This window comes from Hemicordylus capensis, chromosome 5, assembly GCF_027244095.1.
Source record: "Hemicordylus capensis ecotype Gifberg chromosome 5, rHemCap1.1.pri, whole genome shotgun sequence".
Classification (NCBI taxonomy): Eukaryota; Metazoa; Chordata; class Lepidosauria; order Squamata; family Cordylidae; genus Hemicordylus; species Hemicordylus capensis.
The window spans coordinates 113,057,835-113,078,007 of NC_069661.1; the positions used below are offsets into that span (position 1 = coordinate 113,057,835).

At 44.6% G+C, this 20,173-nt stretch overlaps 1 protein-coding gene across 1 annotated transcript; it reads right to left on the bottom strand.

Annotated features, from left to right (window-relative positions):
* Nucleotides 1-332: 332 nt before the first annotated feature.
* Nucleotides 333-2,817, bottom strand: SOD3 (superoxide dismutase 3). Its single transcript, XM_053251710.1, has 2 exons — nt 2,661-2,817; nt 333-1,456 (listed from the first exon to the last, which is right to left on the bottom strand). The coding sequence occupies exon 2, from the start codon at nt 1,436-1,438 to the stop codon at nt 698-700; it is 741 nt and encodes a 246-aa protein (XP_053107685.1). The 5' UTR covers nt 1,439-1,456; nt 2,661-2,817; the 3' UTR covers nt 333-697.
* Between the last annotated feature and the right edge of the window lie 17,356 nt (nt 2,818-20,173).

Here is a 20,173-nt window from a genome sequence, read left to right on the forward strand (position 1 = left end):
CAAATATTTTTCAGCTTCCTAATAAAAGGCTAGGACTGTTCTTGTAAAGTCTAGTTTCAAATGTAAACAGTGTGACAGCTACAGGACTGAACATAACTCAAACCAGTTAAGCAGCTTAAAAGAGTTAGGAAGCAAAACCTGCAAATATAAGCAGAATAAAATAATGGATCTGAAGTTTTAAAACAGAAATAATGTGCAAACTCCTACCTGAGCTCAGAGGGGAAAGCTGTTATCACAGTCTGCCAGCCTATTCTCAAACAGTGGATAGGTTGTGGAGGGGGCTGGGACATATGTATGCTTTTCAGGTATGTAGGAAAACAGAGTACATCATCTTAGTTGAATACATTCCATTTATTTTTACCTTTTTGTTCCTCTTGCTTTTTTGAGTTTGAGATTTTTTTAAGCGATTACAATATGAAATAAGCAGGATCACTCAAGATTTCAGTAGCAAAACAGTACAGTCCTCCTTACTATGTTACGGCTAAACTCTGAAGCTGAAAAAAAGCCAAATATGAACTTTGAAAGAATGTGCTGCTACTTTTTATTATTAATCTGCTTACAGAATGGAGAATGATAATAGAGCAAGAGGCATATCTTATGCTTTCTAAGAGAAGCAGAAACCCTTTCTATTGTTTAGTAACCAGCTTGGCAGATATGAAATTTATTGTGAGCTGCTGCCTGCCTCTTTGGTCTTCACCTAGGCCTGGCTGCTCTGTGCTCTTTTTGTGAGCCTCTTCCTTCGCTTCTCTGTAACCTCAGGAAACTTCTTTTCCCACAAGTTTGGGCCGCATGTTCCGATGACACAGCAAGCCAGACGTTTGCCAGCATTTCCATTCTCTAAACTGGCTTTGTTGTTTCCTTTCCCCATGTCATCTTCCTGCTCATGGATCACAACAGACCTTCCCATAATGGTGTATGGGCCAAAGAGAGTAGCCATGAGGTTGGACTTGTATTTTCTAATTTTGCCATCTTTAGAGTAGAAGTTCCCAAAGTCCCCAGGATGGCGAGGGTGATTGACTTTAAAAGGGTTGTAGTGTCCTCCAGCAGAGTCGCAGCCATCACTGAGATCACCAAACTGGTGAACGTGAATAGCTCTGCCAGACAGATTGGTGCCTGTGGGAAAGCCATCCAGGTAGAAAATAAACTCCAGTTTTCTCTCTGGGTAGGTCTGCCGAAACAAAACCTGCCCTCTCACCTGTGGTTTGCCTGTATCAAGTTTGGGGTTGGGCTTTACTTCACAAGTGGCATAAGCAGTCCAGTTGGATGTGACCAGTTCCTCATATGGCCATGCGTAGAGCAAATTCATCCACAGGTCATTAACCTTGTCCTGGATTTCCTTCAGTAGGTTCTCTCCATTAGTCTGGGCATCTCCTTCTGCTCCTAAGACATCAGATACACAAAGGACCAAGCCAGTGGCTAGAAACACTTGCAGGAACATTTTGGGGATATTCAGAGCCTGTAGAAGATTGCAAAGAGATGCAGAGATAAGCATCTGCTATAGAATGGAAGAAATAGTAAAGGCACAAATCAAAACTTGCATACTAAAGGTAAAGTGTGCCGTCGAGTCGGTGTCAACTCCTGGCAGCCACAGAGCCCTGTGGCTTTTCTTTGGTAGAATACAGGAGGGCTTTACCATTGCCGTCTCCCACGCAGTATGAGATGATGCCTTTCAGCACCTTCCTATATCACTGCTGCCCGATATAGGTTTGTACCATATTTAATTAAAATAATAACAACATTTATATAGTATAACTGAGGGTTCTGAGAAGAATTCGCATTAGTTATCAAGACCGGGTTACAGCCAATCCCGCTAATCCTTAAAACAAGCCTGCAAGGTAGGTCAGTATTATCCCCTTTGTTGCAGATGGGTGGAGGCTGAGAGAACAACAGTGACACAAAACCACCAAATGAGTTTGTGGCTGTGGGGCACTTTGAATGGAAGGAAAGCTCTGGTTCACAACCCAGCATTTTGGGTCAAGCCAGCCAAGATGTGAGAGATCCATGATCAGATTTTTCCAGTTGTTTTTATTTTTACCTAAAAGTAGCCAAGGGAGGTTCTCAGTTTTGACAGAGTGGCAGCACAAGTGGATGTGTGTGGGTGGAATTTAACCCTTTCTTCCCTGTTTCTCCAATTCACATCCCCTCTTCAAGCTGCTATTAAATCCACAGCAGAAAACATATAAGTATCAGTGATATACCTGTAGGTTTTGTGTGGCTGCTTACAGATAAAAACACAAATACTTGGAAATCCAGTCTCAGAGGCTTGAGCTTTTGCCACCACACTTTGCCATTCAGTAACGGAAAATGTATTGATTTGGCCCTAAAATATTTCACTTTTTGAGTGAAACAGCACTATCAACATTTTGTGGTAAACATAACAAACTCTTGCATGCACCACCAAGCCTGCCCTTTTTTCTCAATCATCCCCCACATCCCAAATAGTATATTTTCCCAACCAGGTTCAGTAACGAATCTCACTGGGAAATTCTGTATCTCAAGGTGAAGAGAGACATTCTAAAGAGCAGTGGAAATGGTTTGTATTGTTGCATTTCAGGTTATCAGGGCAAGAAATGTATGATCATACCGTTTCCACTGTACTTAAAGAATGTGTGTCTATTTCCACCCACAGTCTGTTGTAAAAGTGATTGCCATCTTCCTACCTTCAGCCCAGGATTTCTTCTGCAGTGTTTGTTTTCCAGTAGTACTTTCCAGTTGGCTGCGATATCCTCATGCAACTGATGGCCAGCAACCAAGCTCAGATTCCTTCTGCAGAATTCATGCTTATGAGCACTGCTTGTTTGTGTCAAAGTTAGGTAATACTAACTCATGGGAGTGGTTAGTAGAAAAACTGAGAGGCGGGGCAAGTGTTAATTGGCTGAACAAACAGAACCCAAATCCTTGCAGACCTTCCAGACAAAACAAAAAATGGCCTTTAAGTTAATCTTCCTGTTCATTATTTCATGTGCTAAGGCAAATTACCTTCAGCATGAAGTGACAGGGGAAAATATTGTTTTAAGGTTATACTGCTTTCTTTATTCAGTCAGTTTTTCCACACATACTTGCTGATGGGGTCAAACAAAATTGGTCAGCTCAATGCCAATGTATTTTGTTTTGTTGGTTTTAACTCCTTGGATGCGGCTTTTAAGAATAAAGCATCTGTGTTAACAGAGCCTGATTTACAGGCCCAAGTTGCTGTAATGATGAAAATCTAACTGTAGGAACCAGGTCCCGAAAGCTGTGTGTGATAAATACAGTTGTGTTTCCATTGTAACATTTAGTATATTGAGATGGTTTATCTGGAAGCCAAACCTTCTCTCTCAATTGTGTAATGCAGAGAATTTCCTTACTCCCTGAATATTTGACATCTATCTGAATTGTAGCCAGTTAATAGAGTAATACAGCTTTTGAAGTGAATTTAATGTTCCAGCACAACAAAATGTGTGGTGGATTTTGTACACTGAAACGTTAATCTAAATAGTGGGTTTTGTACACGGAAATGTTAATCTAAATAGTAAAGTGCTAAGGGCTCCTGGGGTAAGCTCACTTGCAGTGATTGGCTTAGCTGCCTACATATCACAGAAAGTCTGGGTTGTCATGAAAGTCTTTTCTGTCATCAGCTGAGCTGCTGTGTTTCTAAGGATAACTGCATGCTATTGATTGAGATGGTCTTACCTTAAGAGGTTGTGATTGCCATTGGCTTAGCTGCCCATTTGGTAGAGAGGGGTGAGGCAAACAAAAGGGCCGTGGAAAGGAGGAATAGACCAGGCAAAGGCCTGAGTAAGTAGCTTGGAAAAGAAGACTGGAAACCATCCAGATGAATAAAGAGCCAAAGAGAGGAATCTGAGAGGGGGAGGAAGAGAGAATTGGTAGAGAGGAGGGGGTTATGTGGCCAGGAGCTCACATAATAGCAGGGGGAGAGTAACTGGCCCTATCCAGCCCCAGCACAGTACCTCCAGTGACAGTTGCTGGTGTCTGTCTTATGTTTGTTTCTAGATTATGAGCCCTTTGGGGACAGGGATCCATCTTATTTATTTATTATTTCTCTGTGTAAGCTGCCCTGAGCCATTTTTTGAAGGGCGGTATAGAAACCGAAAAATAAATACACACACACACACACACACACCCCTTGCAGGTCACTCTTCCTCCTAAGATTGCTAATATAGAGAGTGAATGTTTACTGTTAAATGTGTTAAATAAAAATAAATAAAATAAAATAAAGGAGAAGCAGGACCATGCATATATAGGTCACAGGGGTAGTTGTCATGGCCCAGACCTCCGAGTCACAAGAATCAGAGGAGGAGCGGGAGGACTTGGTTGGGAGAGCAGGCTCAGAAGCACAGGAGGAGGATTTGGTTGTGAGAACAGACTCTGAATCTGAGCTGGAACAACAGCAGACAGGGGAATCTGAACAGCTGGCAGAGATGAGAGCTGAGGAGACTGATCAGGAGGAAGCTGGAATTTCACCTGTGTTAAGATGACGTCTCAAGAGAAAGGCTCACGGGGAGACACACAGGCGCAAGATCTCACAGGAGAGGGAACAGAAATGCTGAGTCAGGAAAGCCTGATTGGCTGCAGGTTATCTCGAGCCCTATATCAAGTGGATGCTGTTCCTGAGACGGTACTGTCAGCAACATTGCCTTCTGCAGACAGTGTTCCTCATACTTAGAATTGTTCACCCTTTTTTGTTTCAGCCTGTCCTTGTTCTGTGACTTCCTTGTTCCTTTGTTTCAGTTATTGCTCAGATATCATAGAGGGGGGTACTTAGTTTAGTTTCAAGGGACTTTATTTTGCTTATACTACTTTATCTTTGACAGTCATTCTTCGCTTTCGTCCATGCAGCTAAGCTGCTATTCTTATCTACAGAATTTCGATCTTGACTCACAGAAGTGGAGCTGGAGGAATCGTAAATCCTGTCGGGTCCACCATGCCAACAGATTTACGACAGTAGTGCACAGCTGCTCACCCCTCTCTGTGTTCATTGTATGTGTTTTAAGGTCTGAAAGTGTATGATAGCTGTTGAGTGTATATTAGGGAGAAAGATTTAGATGAATCTTACATGAATATTACAATTTCCATGTTATCGGGAACCCAGTTTTTTCAGGTTCCTGGTCATGTAAAGGGATCCCTGTGTACATACAGTTGTGCATTCTTCCAACCTTACATGTGCTGAACAGGGCACATCCAGGTATCAGGGAACCCTTGGCAAACTGCCATCCATAGACCCCCTTCCTACCAAGGAGTCCTGAAAAAAGTCACTGCCACCGTCATATAAAGGCTGTGGTGGATTCAGGGATCAGCAAACAGACCCTTCTGAGGGCTCTGGGCCTCAGCAGCTGCCCAGCGATGCTGACCTCCGATGCCAGCCCAGGTTGGTGCTGACCTCTGATTCCAGCTAGGCTGGGGGCAGTGTGCAGACAGCACTGTACTTTGAAGAGCAACTCCTCACTTGGAGAAGGGAATGGGAAACTGTTTACTAAATGCTTGAGAGAATCATTTCCTGCTTGGCTTTCCAGTGCAGTAAATTGGACTGGAGCATGTACAGGAGTCTTGGGTCTTACAGAGGAGTCCTGCAAGGCCACTGCTGTCACCAGTGAACCTTCCCCACCATTATCCCCCCCTCTTTGCAAGGATATGTTTGTTTTGAAGTGGGATGGCTGGAGGCAACAGCAGCAAGCCCATTACAAACCATGACCAAAGTCAAAGGAGATTTGACCTGGATTTCCAGACTGGGAGAATTCATATTTTGAACCCCCATTTCTAAAATTCACCCTCAGTTCAACTGCAGCAGAGGTTTTTGTTTTTACTTATTAACCATTTCCCTCTGTGGTGGTTCAGTCATATCCATGAGGGGAGCAACTGAGAGTATTCTCCTCCTTCTCCTTGTACCATCAAGTAAGCCACTATAGATGGGTTCAGAATAGACATCATGGTTGCAAGTAATGTAGTGTGAATTGCCAGCTCCTGGCAAGCACACACTCTGAGCCAGAAGCAGAGGTGGATTAACGTAGTAGCAAGTGTAGCATTTGCTACGGGCCCCGCATTTTTTAGGGCCCCCACATGCCCAGCTTCCAACTGGGAATTAAAGTTAAAACTTTACCTGTTTAATTTGGTCCATGTTAGATAAAATATCCCTTTCCTGCTAAATGTGCCTTGTAAGAGAAGGCCCAGCACAGCATCTGTCCAGTGGCTGTTGCTGGTGCCTACCACATTTTTCTTTTTAGAGTGTGAGCCCTTTGGAGACAGAGAATCATCTCTCCACTCTTTATTTTTCTATGTAAACCACTTTGAGAATTTTGATTGGAAAATGGTATATAAATGTTCACTGTTGTTGTAGTAACTGTGAGTTTGTGGCTTGGTCTCTCATACTAGAAAATATAGCAGATGAAAAAATTAAAGCACTTTACTATGCAAGTAAATAGTTTATGTTTTAATATTTATGTGCATTTTTTAAAATGTAGGGCCCCTTTATAACATATGCTACAGGCCCCGCACTAGCTTAAACCAGCCCTGGCCAGAAGTGTTCTCCACCTTCCATGTCATGCAACCCCACAGATGTTGGGTTGGCGAGAAGCACTTCACTCTGCCACCGGACATCTGAACCCAAGATTTCTAGTTGGGTTCTGGAAGTTGGGTGGCTGAGGGGGTGCTGTTCTCCATTTACACAGAATGTAAGGAACTTCCAGCTTGCGTCAGAAGCGCATGCTCGCTGGGAACCAGCAGTTCCGTTTTCACCACCAGTTGCCACCATAACATTGGAACCTGCTCTGTGCACTGGCTTTTTCATTTTGGGCCTAGTCCTATGATTCACCTTTCAAGTGCTGAGACCCCTGAGGGAGTGTGGGGGAGCTATGAAGTGTGGTTTAGCAGAAAAGTGAGAGCTATGGTGGCGCAGTGGTAAAACTGCCGCCCTGTAACCAGAAGGTTACAAGTTCGATCCTGACCAGGGGCTCAAGGTTGACTCAGCCTTCCATCCTTCCGAGGTCAGTAAAATGAGTACCCAGAATGTTGGGGGCAATATGCTAAAATCATTGTAAACCGCTTAGAGAGCTCCGGCTATAGAGCGGTAAATAAATGTAAGTTCTATTGCTATTGCTATGATCTCAATGCATTTCATAATCATTCACAAAACCAAGCAGCTGCAAAAAGAGCAAAGGTCATTGTGACAGACAAGTTAGGGATGCAATAACTTAAAGGGTATATAATTTGTAAGTCTGCATCTGTCTTTGTTTTGCTCAGACCTGTCTTCCTTCGGACAAAAATGCATGTTGCAACCATAAGTTGATGTTTGTTTCACCCCTGCCCAATATCCTGAAGAAGATCATGCCATTATGTCAATTTTGCAGGTAAGTGTCTATTAAGATGTAATTTGTGTCAAGAGTTCTTCAGAGTGGTCTTTGTGCATCACACAGATGGGCTTTCACGCAGCGCGAGAAGCATCCGGAACAGAAACTTCACAAGCTAAAAGCTTTCTTTCTTCATGCTTAGTATAAGTAGCTAGGCCCCACCCCCTGTACACCTAGGTCATGTGACCCTCTCCCTTCTCCTCAGTTCTTTTTTGTCCGCCTAAGGAGAAACATCTTAGGATACCTCACAGGTTATTTTATTCTGTCAGGAATTATAATTTTAATTTTATTCTTTCTTTCTGTCCTTTTTATATTTCCCCCATTTTTACCATTTTGCACTTTTATTTTATTCGTGTTTAGTACTATTCAGCCCTCTTTATTGAGGAGCGAACTGGGCTATTTAACACACTGTATGGCCGGTGTGTTGGCCTTTAAACTCTGTCAAAGGTGCAGAACAGCCTTCCCCTCATCGGACGGACACAGTTTCTGGTTATTCTGTCTGAGGGAGACCCACATTACTGTGGCCTGTGCACACTGTCAAAACAAGTTCTCTAGACAAGAGAGGAGAAACAGGGCATCTCGTTTACACTTACATCTGTGGGAGCAGGCTTTATCGGCAGGAGCTATGGAGCACTCTGACAGGGGGTCTGTGCTCAGTCAAGCTCCTTGGGCCACATCAAGTGAAATGTTTATTTAGCAGGGGGAGAGTAACTGGCCCTATCCACCCCCAGCACAGTACTTCCAGTGACTGTAGCTGGGGTCTATCTTATGTTTCTTTTTAGAATGTGAGCCCTTTGGGGACAGAGATCCATCTTATTTGTTTGTTATTTCTCTGTGTAAACCGCCCTGAGACATTTTTGGAAGGGCAGAATAGAAATCGAATAATAATAACAATAATGATGATGATGATGATGATGATGATGATGCCGCCAGGAGGGACTGTGACGCCCTCTGGGACTCCCTCTGCCTCCATTATGCCGGTTTCTGAGACGGTGCTGCAACAAGCCCCTGAGGTAAATCCGGATCCCGGTGCTGTTCCGCGTACAATGGCAGCCCCTGTGAGATCAACTACTGCCCCTGTCGGCCCCAAAAGGCACAAGAAAAAGAAGGATACGGCTGGGAATACTCTAGCACCGAAGACGAAGCCACTTTCAAAGAGCAGGGTATCGGCTACGCATGCACAGAACAGCACTGCCACAAATGACACAGAGCCTCCTACAGAGCCGGCTAAGAAGAAGGCAAAGAAGAAGCATAGCAAGCCCGGTTGGGACCATCCAGAAGGGGAACGGCGGCTAACTGGAGAGAGGCAGAGAGTTTCTTCCCTCTCCCCTGCCAGAGCGCACTCTGGAAACCAGGCAGAAAAGCCGCTCCCCAGTGACCGCTCTAGAGGGAGACTTCCCAGACGTGAGCAGAGCGCTCCTGTCAGTGATGCTCCTGCCTTTGACTCTGACTTTTCAGAGACAGGCTCAGAACATTGGGAATCCACTTACTCGGCAGAAGACAGTGGCCTCGATCCTTACATGCCTAGAACACTTGTTTACTCTCCCCATCACTCTATAAAATACTACCCGTCCTACGACTATGATGATACTGAGGAAAGTGATCTGGAGGGTATAGAGTATACAGGACATTGTCGGGATGCATATAGAGCCCAAGGCTATCGAAAGAAGAGCTATCAGGAGCATTCTAGAACCCCTAGTGAAGACCTTCATTCCGATTTTGCCTCACCCTATCGATTTAGAGAAAGGGAGATCCCACACTTCAAAGGAGGCTCCTCTTCATATAAGAAACGCTGTTACCCATCTTCTAACAGGTCAAACCCTAGTGCCTCACAGGTGCGCTCTCTGCCAGACCGTCGAGCCACTAACAATGACCATTCCCTACATACACCTGTGACCCCTACTCATCAGAACAATACAGCAGTTAGCACACCGGTCGTATACCAAAGAGATGAACAAGGGTCATCAAGTGCTCAGCTTTTGGGAGCTGTGATCCAAACATCATTAGAACCAGTTTGTCCGGTCCCACTGGAAAAGATTTTGGAGTCCTCTGACTCTTCGTGCGATTCTGATTCAGACTCTAGCACTTCCTCCTCGGATGAAGATGCTACAGTCCCTAGACGTGACTCCCTCAGACGAGATGGGGTTGAGCTGTTATCTACGTCTGGGGACTGCAAGTCCTTTCCAGCCTACATGTCAAAAGAGATTTTGGGAAAAACCATCTTCTGTCCAGGAAGTTTCAAGAGAGGTGGAAAATCTATACAGCATACACGTAGAAGACACAGCGTTCCTGCATAAACATCCAGCACTGAACTCTATTGCAGTAGAGGTGGCACAGACAAAATCAAAGAATAAGCTCCTGTCTACTCCAGTAGACAGAGAAGGCCGCAGGCTGGACTCTATTGGAAAGAGAGTGTACTCCACTTCTGCGATGCAGATGAAAATTGTGAACTACCAGGCCTGCATGTCCAGGTATAATCTTCTCCTATGGGAGAAACTAACAGAACATCTGGGATCCCTCCAACTGACACAGCATGAGGCTATCTTGTCTCTACAAAAGGAGGGTTACAAACTTAGCAAGCAGCTCCTGCATACTTCCAAGCATATGACAGACTCCGCAGCCAGATCTTTGACCACGTCAATCTCCTTGCGTCGCCATGCTTGGCTTCGGTTGTCCCACCTACATACAGAGGCACGTACCAGGATAGAGGATCTCCCATTCGATGGCTTGACCTTGTTTGGGGCTGAGACAGATGAGATGATGGAACGTATTCAGAAGTTATGAAAGACAGCGAAGTTTATGAGCTTCCCTTCGGCTTCATCGGCCCCCAAGTATAATAGATCCTTTCGTCTGCAACAGCCTTACCAATCCTGTCCTTCTATGCCCCAAGGCTGTGACCATTCCTTTTGTTACCAATGCTACACACAACCCAACCAACGATATAGGAAGCGACAGTACCAAAATGCCAAACTGTCATACGAGAAGTCCCAGCCCATGGCCTTCCAAAAACGGGCATGACTACCAATGGCTCAGTACCAGGCTGAGGCCTTACCTGAGTCGGTGGGAGGACATAACTTTGGACCCCTGGGTCCTGACCGTAATCAGACTAGGTTATGCCATAGATTTTGTACAACGTCCTCCAGATTCAGGCATAAGGTCTATGCCTTCGAGCCCCATACTCCAGGAATCGATAAGCACTATTCTTCTCAAAGGGGCAATAGAGAGGGTACCATCCCATTGACGAGCCGGCCTCTTCTCTCATTACTTTACCATCTCAAAACAGGATGGAGGATTGAGGACTATTTTGGATCTCCGCCTTCTGAACACTTATGTCAAGTATCACCGCTTCAGAACGCTCACTATTCCAGACATTATGACTCTTCTGATGAAGGGAATGTGGTTTGTGTCTCTAGACCTGGAGGATGCTTACTACCACATCTTCATTCGCCCAAAATGCCGAAAATACCTTCGCTTCCAGGTCGACAAAGAAACCTACCAGTTCAGGGCTATGCCTTTCGGACTTTCCTCAGCACCTAGGGTGTTTACAAAGTGTATGGTGGTCATAGTAAAACATCTGCAAGAGAGGGGAGTACAGATATATCCGTATCTGGACGACTGGTTACTGGCAGCAAAGTCCCCAGGCCGCCTCCTGGAGGACCTCAACAAGACCGTAGATCTACTAGAGCAATTGGGTTTGACCATAAACTACAAAAAAATCACAACTGCAACCCACATGCTGCATCAGGTTCCTAGGCATCATGTTGGACTCTGCATCGGCGACAGCGTGTTTGCCAGATGACCGCATCGGCAACATTTGTCACCTGGCGCGACACATTTACGGTCAGGTTTGTCACCCGGCAAGGGTTGTACAAAGAATGTTAGGTCTCATGGTCTCCACAACAGCCACGTTACAGACAGCCAGGCTCCATATGCGACTGCTACAATGCTGGTTTCTCGATGTCTTTCGACCGCCGAGAGACCACAATTCCAGAGTATTGCAGGTCCTAGCTCAGGAACACAATACTTTGATTTGGTGGATGAATGTTCAGAACCTGGGACAGTCAACACCATTTCAAAGACCTCCTCCGCAGGTCCAAGTGACAACAGATGCCTCAGAAAGTGGTTGGGGGGAACATCTTCAAGATCTTCACTTGAATGGCCAGTGGACCAGGGAGGAGTCCCTCCACCATATAAACTATCTAGAACTCCTGGCCACCTTCAAGGCCTTAAATGGTTTCCTACCAGAAGTGGAAGGCCTTCATGTACAAATAATTACAGACAATACCACCACCAAGGCCTATATCAACAGACAAGGGGTGACTGGATCTTGGTCCTTACTAGCTTTGTCGCTCGACCTCTAGCATTGGGCCTTGGGTCATCACATAGCCCTTTCCTCCATGCATGTCAAGGGTGTAGACAATGCCCTGGCAGACTCCCTAAGCCTCATAAGCAACACATCTCACGAATGGAGATTGGACTCAGACGTCCTACATACCATCTTCAGACAATGGGGGGTTCCCCGACGTCAACCTTTTTGCAAGCGAGGACAACCGACAGTGCCAACACTTTTACTCCAGAGCAGGAGAGGGAAACAGATCAGAAGGAGACGCCTTCATGACCACCTGGTCCAAGAAGTTTCTGTATCTGTTTCCTCCAATTCCTCTTCTCCCGTGAGTGCTCCAGAAACTGGACCTGGACTCAGCAGACTGCATTCTGATAGCTCCTTGGTGGCCACGTCGTCGGGACCTCTCGAAGGGCCTGTTCATACGACTTCCCCTCCTACCATCGCTGTTGTCTCTGTAGTGGGGTCGGATTCTCCATCCAGACATTGATTGATTGATTGATTGTTGCATTTTTATGCCGCCTTTCGTTAAAAAACAACCCTAAGGCGGTTTACAAAAGTTAAAAACATACATTAAAAAGACAATAAAAACATCCAGCTAAAAAATATAAAAACATATAAAAAACAGGCATAAAAAACAATACAAGTAAAAACACACAGAAGCAGCAGTAAAAACGATTATGTAAAAGCCTGGGTAAAAAGCCAAGTTTTGACAAGCTTTCTAAAAGCCGTGATGGAGTCAGAGGAGCGAATGGCCACTGGGAGAGCATTCCAAAGTCTGGGAGCAGCAACAGAGAACGCCCTGTCCCGAGTGCACGACAGCCGGGCCTCTGTCGGCACCCAGAGCAGGGCCCCCTCAGATGTCCTCGTCAAGCGGGCAGCAACCCTGGGGAGCAGGCGGTCCCTCAAATACCCCGGGCCCAAACTGTTAAGGGCTTTAAAGGTCAAAACCAGCACCTTGAATTGGACCAGGAAACGAACCGGCAGCCAGTGCAACTCTTTCAGAATGGGGGTGATGTGCTCCCAATGGGCAGCTCCGGATAAAACCCTCGCTGCCGCATTTTGCACTAGCTGCAGTTTCCAGATATTCTTCAAGGGCAGCCCCACATAGAGCGCATTACAGTAATCCAGCATGGGTAACTGTGGCCAGATCTGCCTTCTCGAGAAAGGGATGCAGCTGGCACACTAGACATGTGAATATTGTGCCTAACGGCATGGAGAATCCGGCCGTCTGGTCACCGGAATTGACAGAGGTGTTAGAGACTAGCAGGAAGCCGTCTACAATGAAGTCATATGCAGCGAAATGGAGCCGTTTTATGGAATTTGCAGCCTCGCAAAATTCACTGGACCCGACGCGCACAAGTCTAATAGTAGTTCTGGCTTATCTTTTAGAACTAAAAAAGTCGGGTCTGTCTATGTCCTCAGTTAGAGTATGTTTAGCTGCCATCTCAGCCTACCAGGAGAAAGGGGCCTGTAGCCACTCATTGTTTACTTTGAGGGAAGTTAAGCAATTCTTAAAGGGGCTAGCTCACATTCACCCTGATATGCCCCTGATTACACCTTCCTGGGACTTATAGTGTGTGCTTAGGGCACTTATGGGTAAAATGTTTGAACCAATGGCGACCTGTGACTTAAGACTTCTAACCCTTAAGACGGTCTTCCTTGTCGCTATCACTTTGGCAAGGAGGGTGGGGAAGCTACGGGCATTACGTTGTGATCCTCCTTTTCTATTGTTTCAAAAGGAGAAGGTTCTGTTTCGAGTCAATGTATAGTTTCTGCCCAAGGCTGTGTCTTCTTTTCATAGGTCTCAGACAATTTCCTTACCTGTATTCTTCCCTGATCCGTCCAACGACTCAGAACATAAGTGGCATTCACTGGATGTCAGAAGGGCTCTAGCCTATTATGTTGATAGGACAGGCCTTTCAGGACCTCTCTGTCCTTGTTTGTAACCTATGGAGAGCCACATAAGGGACATAGGGCTTCCTCACAATTGATCTCTTCATGGATTGTACAAACCATAAAATTGGCTTACCAGGTGGCTGGATGGACTCCCCCGAGTTCGCTACGTGCTCATTCTACCAGAGCAGTAGCTATGTCCACTGCATTTGACAGAGGACTCCCTCTGGAATCGGTCAGGCAGCTACTTGGGCATCACCCTCATCCTTCATAAGTTATTATGCCTTGGATGTTAGAGCTCATAAAGATGCTTCTTTTGGTAAATCAGTCTTGCAGGCTAACTGCCTTGTGTTTGTATTATTCTGCATTTCCATTGTTGTATGGTTAATATTATACTAAGGTTCAATAAAGTTGTGTTTCTTTCAATGATGTACCTACCTTTTTCCTCTTGCTGGCCAGCATATTTTCAAGTAAACACAAAAGGTCATGGGCTCTGCCCCTCCTTCATAATTATAGCTTGCTATGTCCCCATCTGTGTGATGCACAGAGACCACTCTGAAGAACTGCAGGTTGCTTACCTGTAACTGGAGTTCTTCATGTGGTCATCTGTCCAGTCACACACCCGCCCGGCCTGCCCCACTGCAGAGCTGGATTTGGCTATCTATGGAACTGAGGAGCAGGGAGAGGGTCACATGACCTAGGTGTGCAGCAGGTGGGGCTTAGCTACTTATACTAAGCATGAAGAAAGAAAGCTTTTAGCTTGTGAGGTTTCTGTTCCGGATGCTTCTCACACTACGTGAAAGCCCATCTGTGTGACTGGACAGATGACCACATGAAGAACTCCAGTTACAGGTAAACAACCTGCAGTTTTTAGCTTGGAGTCTTCCACCCAAAAGGCAGAAAATGACAAAAATACATTTTGTCAATTAGGGCAAATATTAAAAGTCAGAACCAATTCCCCCCCCCCCATCTGTCTATTTTCTGTGTGTTTTGTTAACAAATTTAACTTTTTGGTTTGATTAATGCCGTGCCTAGTTTGATCCTGAATAGTTATTTAATGCCATTCAGGCAGGTGACATATATGCAGATGCATGAAAATGTGGGAAGGTGTCTAAGAGTGTGTATGAGAAATGGACACAGAAAACATGTTACAAACAGAAACAACAGTTTTTAAATTTCCATTTCTGCTAATGATACTTAACATTTCTATAGCATTGGAGAGTGTTCCATGTTTTCCCCCCATTATCATAGTAGTCCTTGCAGCAACATTACATTGTTACAGCAACATTACGGCAACATTAAAGTGTGCCGTCAAGTCAATTTCGACTCCTGGCGCCCACAGAACCCTGTGGTTTTCTTTTGGTAGAATACAGGAGGGGTTTACCATTGCCTCCTCCCGTGCAGTATGAGATGATGCCTTTCACTATCTTCCTATATCGCTGCTGCCCAATATAGTACCAGTGGGGATTTGAACCGACAACCTTCTGCTTATTAGTCAAGCATTTCCCCACTGCGCCATTAGGCTACATTACATTGAGATAATAAGTACGTTGTCTCAGTAGTCCTTACAGCAACCATAAGACAAGTGATATTCTCCTCAAAGTGCAGAAGAGGAATTGGAGGTGGGGCAGCAACTTGCCTTAAAGGCTGCAGCTGAGGTGAGACTTGAATGAGGGACTTGCTAACTTGCCAGTCACATTGTTAGCCCTACACCCTCATAATTCCTTTTCAAACTGGACTTCTGATTAATATCTGACCATGGCTTGCCAGCGACTGTGTTCAAAACATTATTGGAATTCCTCCGTTCTGTGAGCTAGGGATTAGTCTTCTGCATGGATTAGAAAGGAGGTGAGAACAACTTTGGCAGGGAGCTAACCCATGAAACCATCGCCTACAGCAGATTGAACACCAGTGCAGTCCAAGGCAACTGAACAGACTGACTTTGATTTCTGTATAAGAAATGGAACTGTCACAGGCCCAAGATTACATTAGAAAGCTGTTAGTGTTGCTGTAATGTCAGTTAATGGATAGTCAGTGAGGGGTTCCCTCACACCACATTGTCCTTGTTTCTAAAGAAGCCATTTGACATTCTCTCTTTTCTAATGCTGCTAGAGGATGTAACATGAACCCAAGAAATTGCTATCCAGGTACACTCCGATAGCTTAATCCCAGCCCTGTTTACTGTGAAGTCAGTCTCACTGATATCATTGGGACTTAACTCCCAAGTAAATGTGCATAGGATTGCAGCATTTGTGGGACTGTACTTCCTGTCATCAGGTATGGCCATAATGGTTTCCCCTCATTTTGTAAGACTGGGGCACTTGATGCCCAGCACTGGTGCACCATGTGACCAGGAACTGAGCTTCAGAATGACCTGTCGAGGACATCTACAGCATTCCACCTGCTTAGTGGTGCAATGAGAACTCACCCAGTAGATTATCTGTTCCACCTTACCTTTCCTAAATATAGATAGGCTGTCTCAAGGGCACAAATCAATATCTCCCCTCAGAACTATTAGCTAACTATTAGCTGGGAGATATAGTAGAATTCCAAATGAGCAGCGATATTGCCCCTGTAATTCAGATGAGATTGAGTCAGTTGAACATGTGCTCCTGTGGTGTGCCTATTACATAGGCTTTAGGCAAAGATTAATTGAACCTGTTCTACAAAACTTGCCAGGATAATCGAATGAATTTTATGTCAAACATTTGCTAATAGATACAAATTTGTCAATCAGACACGCGGATGCGAAATTTCGTTGTTCTGCAATACGGGTTCGATGTACTCTGCTCGCTAATGGTTAGAACCAATGTACAGATATGTTATTAATTCGGATGTGTTTAAATTATAGAGTTCTTTTAGGTGTTCTGGTATTGGTCAAAGACCGTAATAAAGACTGAGACCAGGATTATTAAATGAAAGTTGTGGTTTGTCGGGACTTTTCCCCTACACCCAGCAGAGTGGGGCACTCACCCATCTGGGCAGCAAGCAGATCAACAGCCGGGGATTACCCGGCTGTGGACGAAGCGGACAGCAACCATGTTGGGAGGCAGGGGAGGGTGAGGAAGCTGGGAGGACGGCTGCCCTTGAATGGGCCAGAATGACCTGACAAGGCATTGCCTGGCTGCAGCCAGAAGCTAGCAGGTCCCTGCATTCTGCAGAGACCCTGCGGGATGATGCAGGGAGAGGAAATGGAGCCCTGGAAGGTGGCCCCTTTAAGAGCTAACAGGCAGAATACAGGAGGCTGGGAATGGAAGGCCGGGGGGGGGGCGGCTAAGAGGGGTGGCAGCTGACCCTGAGAACATATATCATGGGCTTGAAGCCAGTGATGAGAAGGCCAGTGGAGATCGAGGGTGGCTACCTGTATGGGCTCCCAGGGAGGAGCAAGGCATTCCCTTTCCCTGGGAGATGGAGGAGTAACAGGACGCTTAGAATCCCCTTCCCATCCTTCTGTGGCCTTTATGCCCAGGGTTTGTGAGGCTTATGCAGAGGAAACACTACATGGTTGTTCACAGTGGTCAAAATGGTCTGACTTCTGGTAAAGAAACCTAGCAGGGCATATATTATGTGACATGTACAGTTTAGACATTTTTAAGAGTAGGCATATACCTACACTTTTAGGTGTTAAGTGTACAAGAACTGCATGTTTGCAGGCACATGCATCATACAGGTACACTTGTCAAGGAGCCAGGTTTGACTGTGGTTCCCTGTCAAGGTTCCCAAACCAGGTTGCAGCTGTGTAGTGTTTCAAACAGCCCTCCATCGCTTTCATTCAGTCTTTCTCCTTCTAGTGTTACACTCCACTCCTAGTGTGTCAGACTTCTCTTTTTACCAAGCAGATCCAGGAAAAGTCTTTTATGAGGTTAATAGCCATGTGACATGGGAATACAAAACTTGATGGTGCTTTTGTAGTACCAGTTTATTTGCAAATACTAAAGTCAAGCAGATGGGAACAAGACACCCAATCAATCAATATCTTTGTATGCCACCTTTCCACAGAATTGTGCCCATGGAGGCTCACAACAAATAAACAAGCAGTGCAATAATAAATATAGTACTTAGCAAAAAATAAAATCTGGATCAATATATCAAACAGTTCAGTAGCAAATCAATACATAGGGAGAAATATAGCAATAGCAATAGTACTTACATTTATATACCGCTCTATAGCCAAAGCTCTCTAAGCGGTTTACAATGATTTAGCATATTGCCCCCAACATTCTGGGTACTCATTTTACCGACCTCAGAAGGATGGAAGGCTGAGTCAACCTTGAGCCCCTGGTCAGGATTGAACTTGTAACCTTCTGGTTACAGGGCAGCAGTTTTACCACTGTGCCACCAGGGGCTCCAGCCAAATATATCGATATTTCAACACAATCCCGTAAGTACATTGAAAAGTATAAAATATCAACATTCCAGTAACAGAAATAGTCCAACTCAATAACATCTCAAAACTGCTGGAGCCCTTCAAACGAAGATGTTATGTACCTGGGCTCCAAGCCACCCCAACCCAGGGAAGAATCTACCTGGACCTTCAAAGAGGGATCCCTCCCTGCTGAATACTGGCAGCAACACAAGCCCAGGGTTGGAGGCAGGTGGCCATGAGGGGGATAGAAGACCACTTTCTGGATGTCTATCAGGAAGCTGTGATAGGGCTGACTTGCAGCTTCAGACAGAAGTGCAAAAACACAGGGTTGCATCTGGTCAGCTAGCTAGCATGCCATGCCACAGGGTTTAAAGGAAGTCTCATGAGAAGCACAGGTTCTCTCACCAGACTGGGAGGGCTACATAGGGTTAGTTGGAGCCAAATAGTGCCAAGGAGGAAACAGGTGCAGCTAGAGGGACAGTCTCAGCTACTGAGAGGAGCGTGATTGAAGAAACAAGGCCTGAGAGGTAGAGGACATGAGTACCCTTAAACCCCATCTCTTTTGTTCTGAGGTAATTGGAGACTGGAGAACAAGGCAATAAATGACAGGATAAGGATAAGGGAGGTCTGGGCCCAGGTGTCTGTTCAACAATATATCTGCCTCTTTCTTCCCCTACCCCAGTCAAGCAGATCTTACAAGGTGCCTCTAGGAAAGAGATAGAGCTGGAACTGCTGAACAATATAACCCATGCAGCTTCCCAAGAAATGTGCTTGGGAAGCCAATGGCAAAACTCAGGCTTTAAACTCTTGCCTAGTCTGTATTGCAAAATAGATTCCATCATCTGCTACCTAGGTAGGTGGAGTGTGATCCACATTCCAGCCAGCAGCCACTAAAGGCCCTTAAGCAAGCACCTTCAATTATACAAAAACCTAAGAGGTTTAACTTAACCAAAAGAATGGCTTTCAATAATATTCTCTCATCAGTGATGGCTGTCTATTACTCCAAAGAGTTAGTGCAGTTCGTGGTGGAGGAGCCGCCAGAGCTACAGGTCACGACTTCATTTTTCCCGGAAGTCCAAAAACAACACTATATCGTCTGCAAAGGCTCTTAGTTTGTATCTTTGTGTCCCTATTGACAATCCTTGTATTTTGGTCTCTTCCCTTAACATCCTGCACATAATTTCCAGGACCAATATAAGTAATAATGGAGACAGGGGGCAACCTTGTCTGGTACCTTTTTGAATACTAAAATAATCTGTACGTTCTCCATTAACCTTAATGTTTGCTTTTTGTTCAGAATATATAGACCCAATCGCCCTTATATAATTAGCTCCAAACTCTACAATTTCCAGGGTTTTCAACATAAATTGCCAGGAGATGTTATCAAAAGCTTTCTCTGCGTCCAAATATAACATAGCCAGTTGTTTATCATTATGCTTTTCGTAATATTCTAATACATTTAAAACAGTTCGCACATTGTCCTTTATTTGCCTTTTGGGTAGAAATCCAGCCTGATCTTCATGAATTAACTCTACCAAGACCCCCTCAATTCTTTTAGCAAATATAGAAGCAAATAATTTATAATCATTATCAATTAAGGAGATTGGTCTATAATTTTTAACCAGAGTTTGATCTTGGCCAGGTTTTGGTATTAATGTAATAGTCGCCTGCCTCCATGAATCAGGGAACCAACCCTTCATCATAATTTCATTCATTGTCCATTGTAATGGTTGAGACAATACTTCACTAAAAGCTTTGTAGGATATAATAGAGAGCCCATATGGTCCTGGTGATTTCCCCCACTTTGCTCGCTTAATAGCATCCTTAACATCTTCGTTAGAAATTGGAAGTTTCAATATTTCCCGTTGTTTAGGGTTTAGTTTTGGTAAATTCCTTAATTTAAGACTTGTTCTACTTTATTTATAGCAACCTTTCTTTTTTATAAAACTCCTTATAATATTTATAAAATTCTCTTTTAATTACTGACTGTTGATTAATAATACCACTGGACGTACTCAGACTCATTATATAATTCTTTTGCTGTTCAACTCTTAATTTTGAGGCCAGATATTTACCTGGTTTATTTGCCTGTTTCAACATGGGATATTTCTGTTTTAATACCTTTAATTGTTGTATTAAAGTTTGGTCACCTTTTTTTCCAATTAGTTCCCCTTCCAAGTCCTTAATTTGAATCTGGATTAGGTCCTTGTTCTCTTTTTTCTTTTC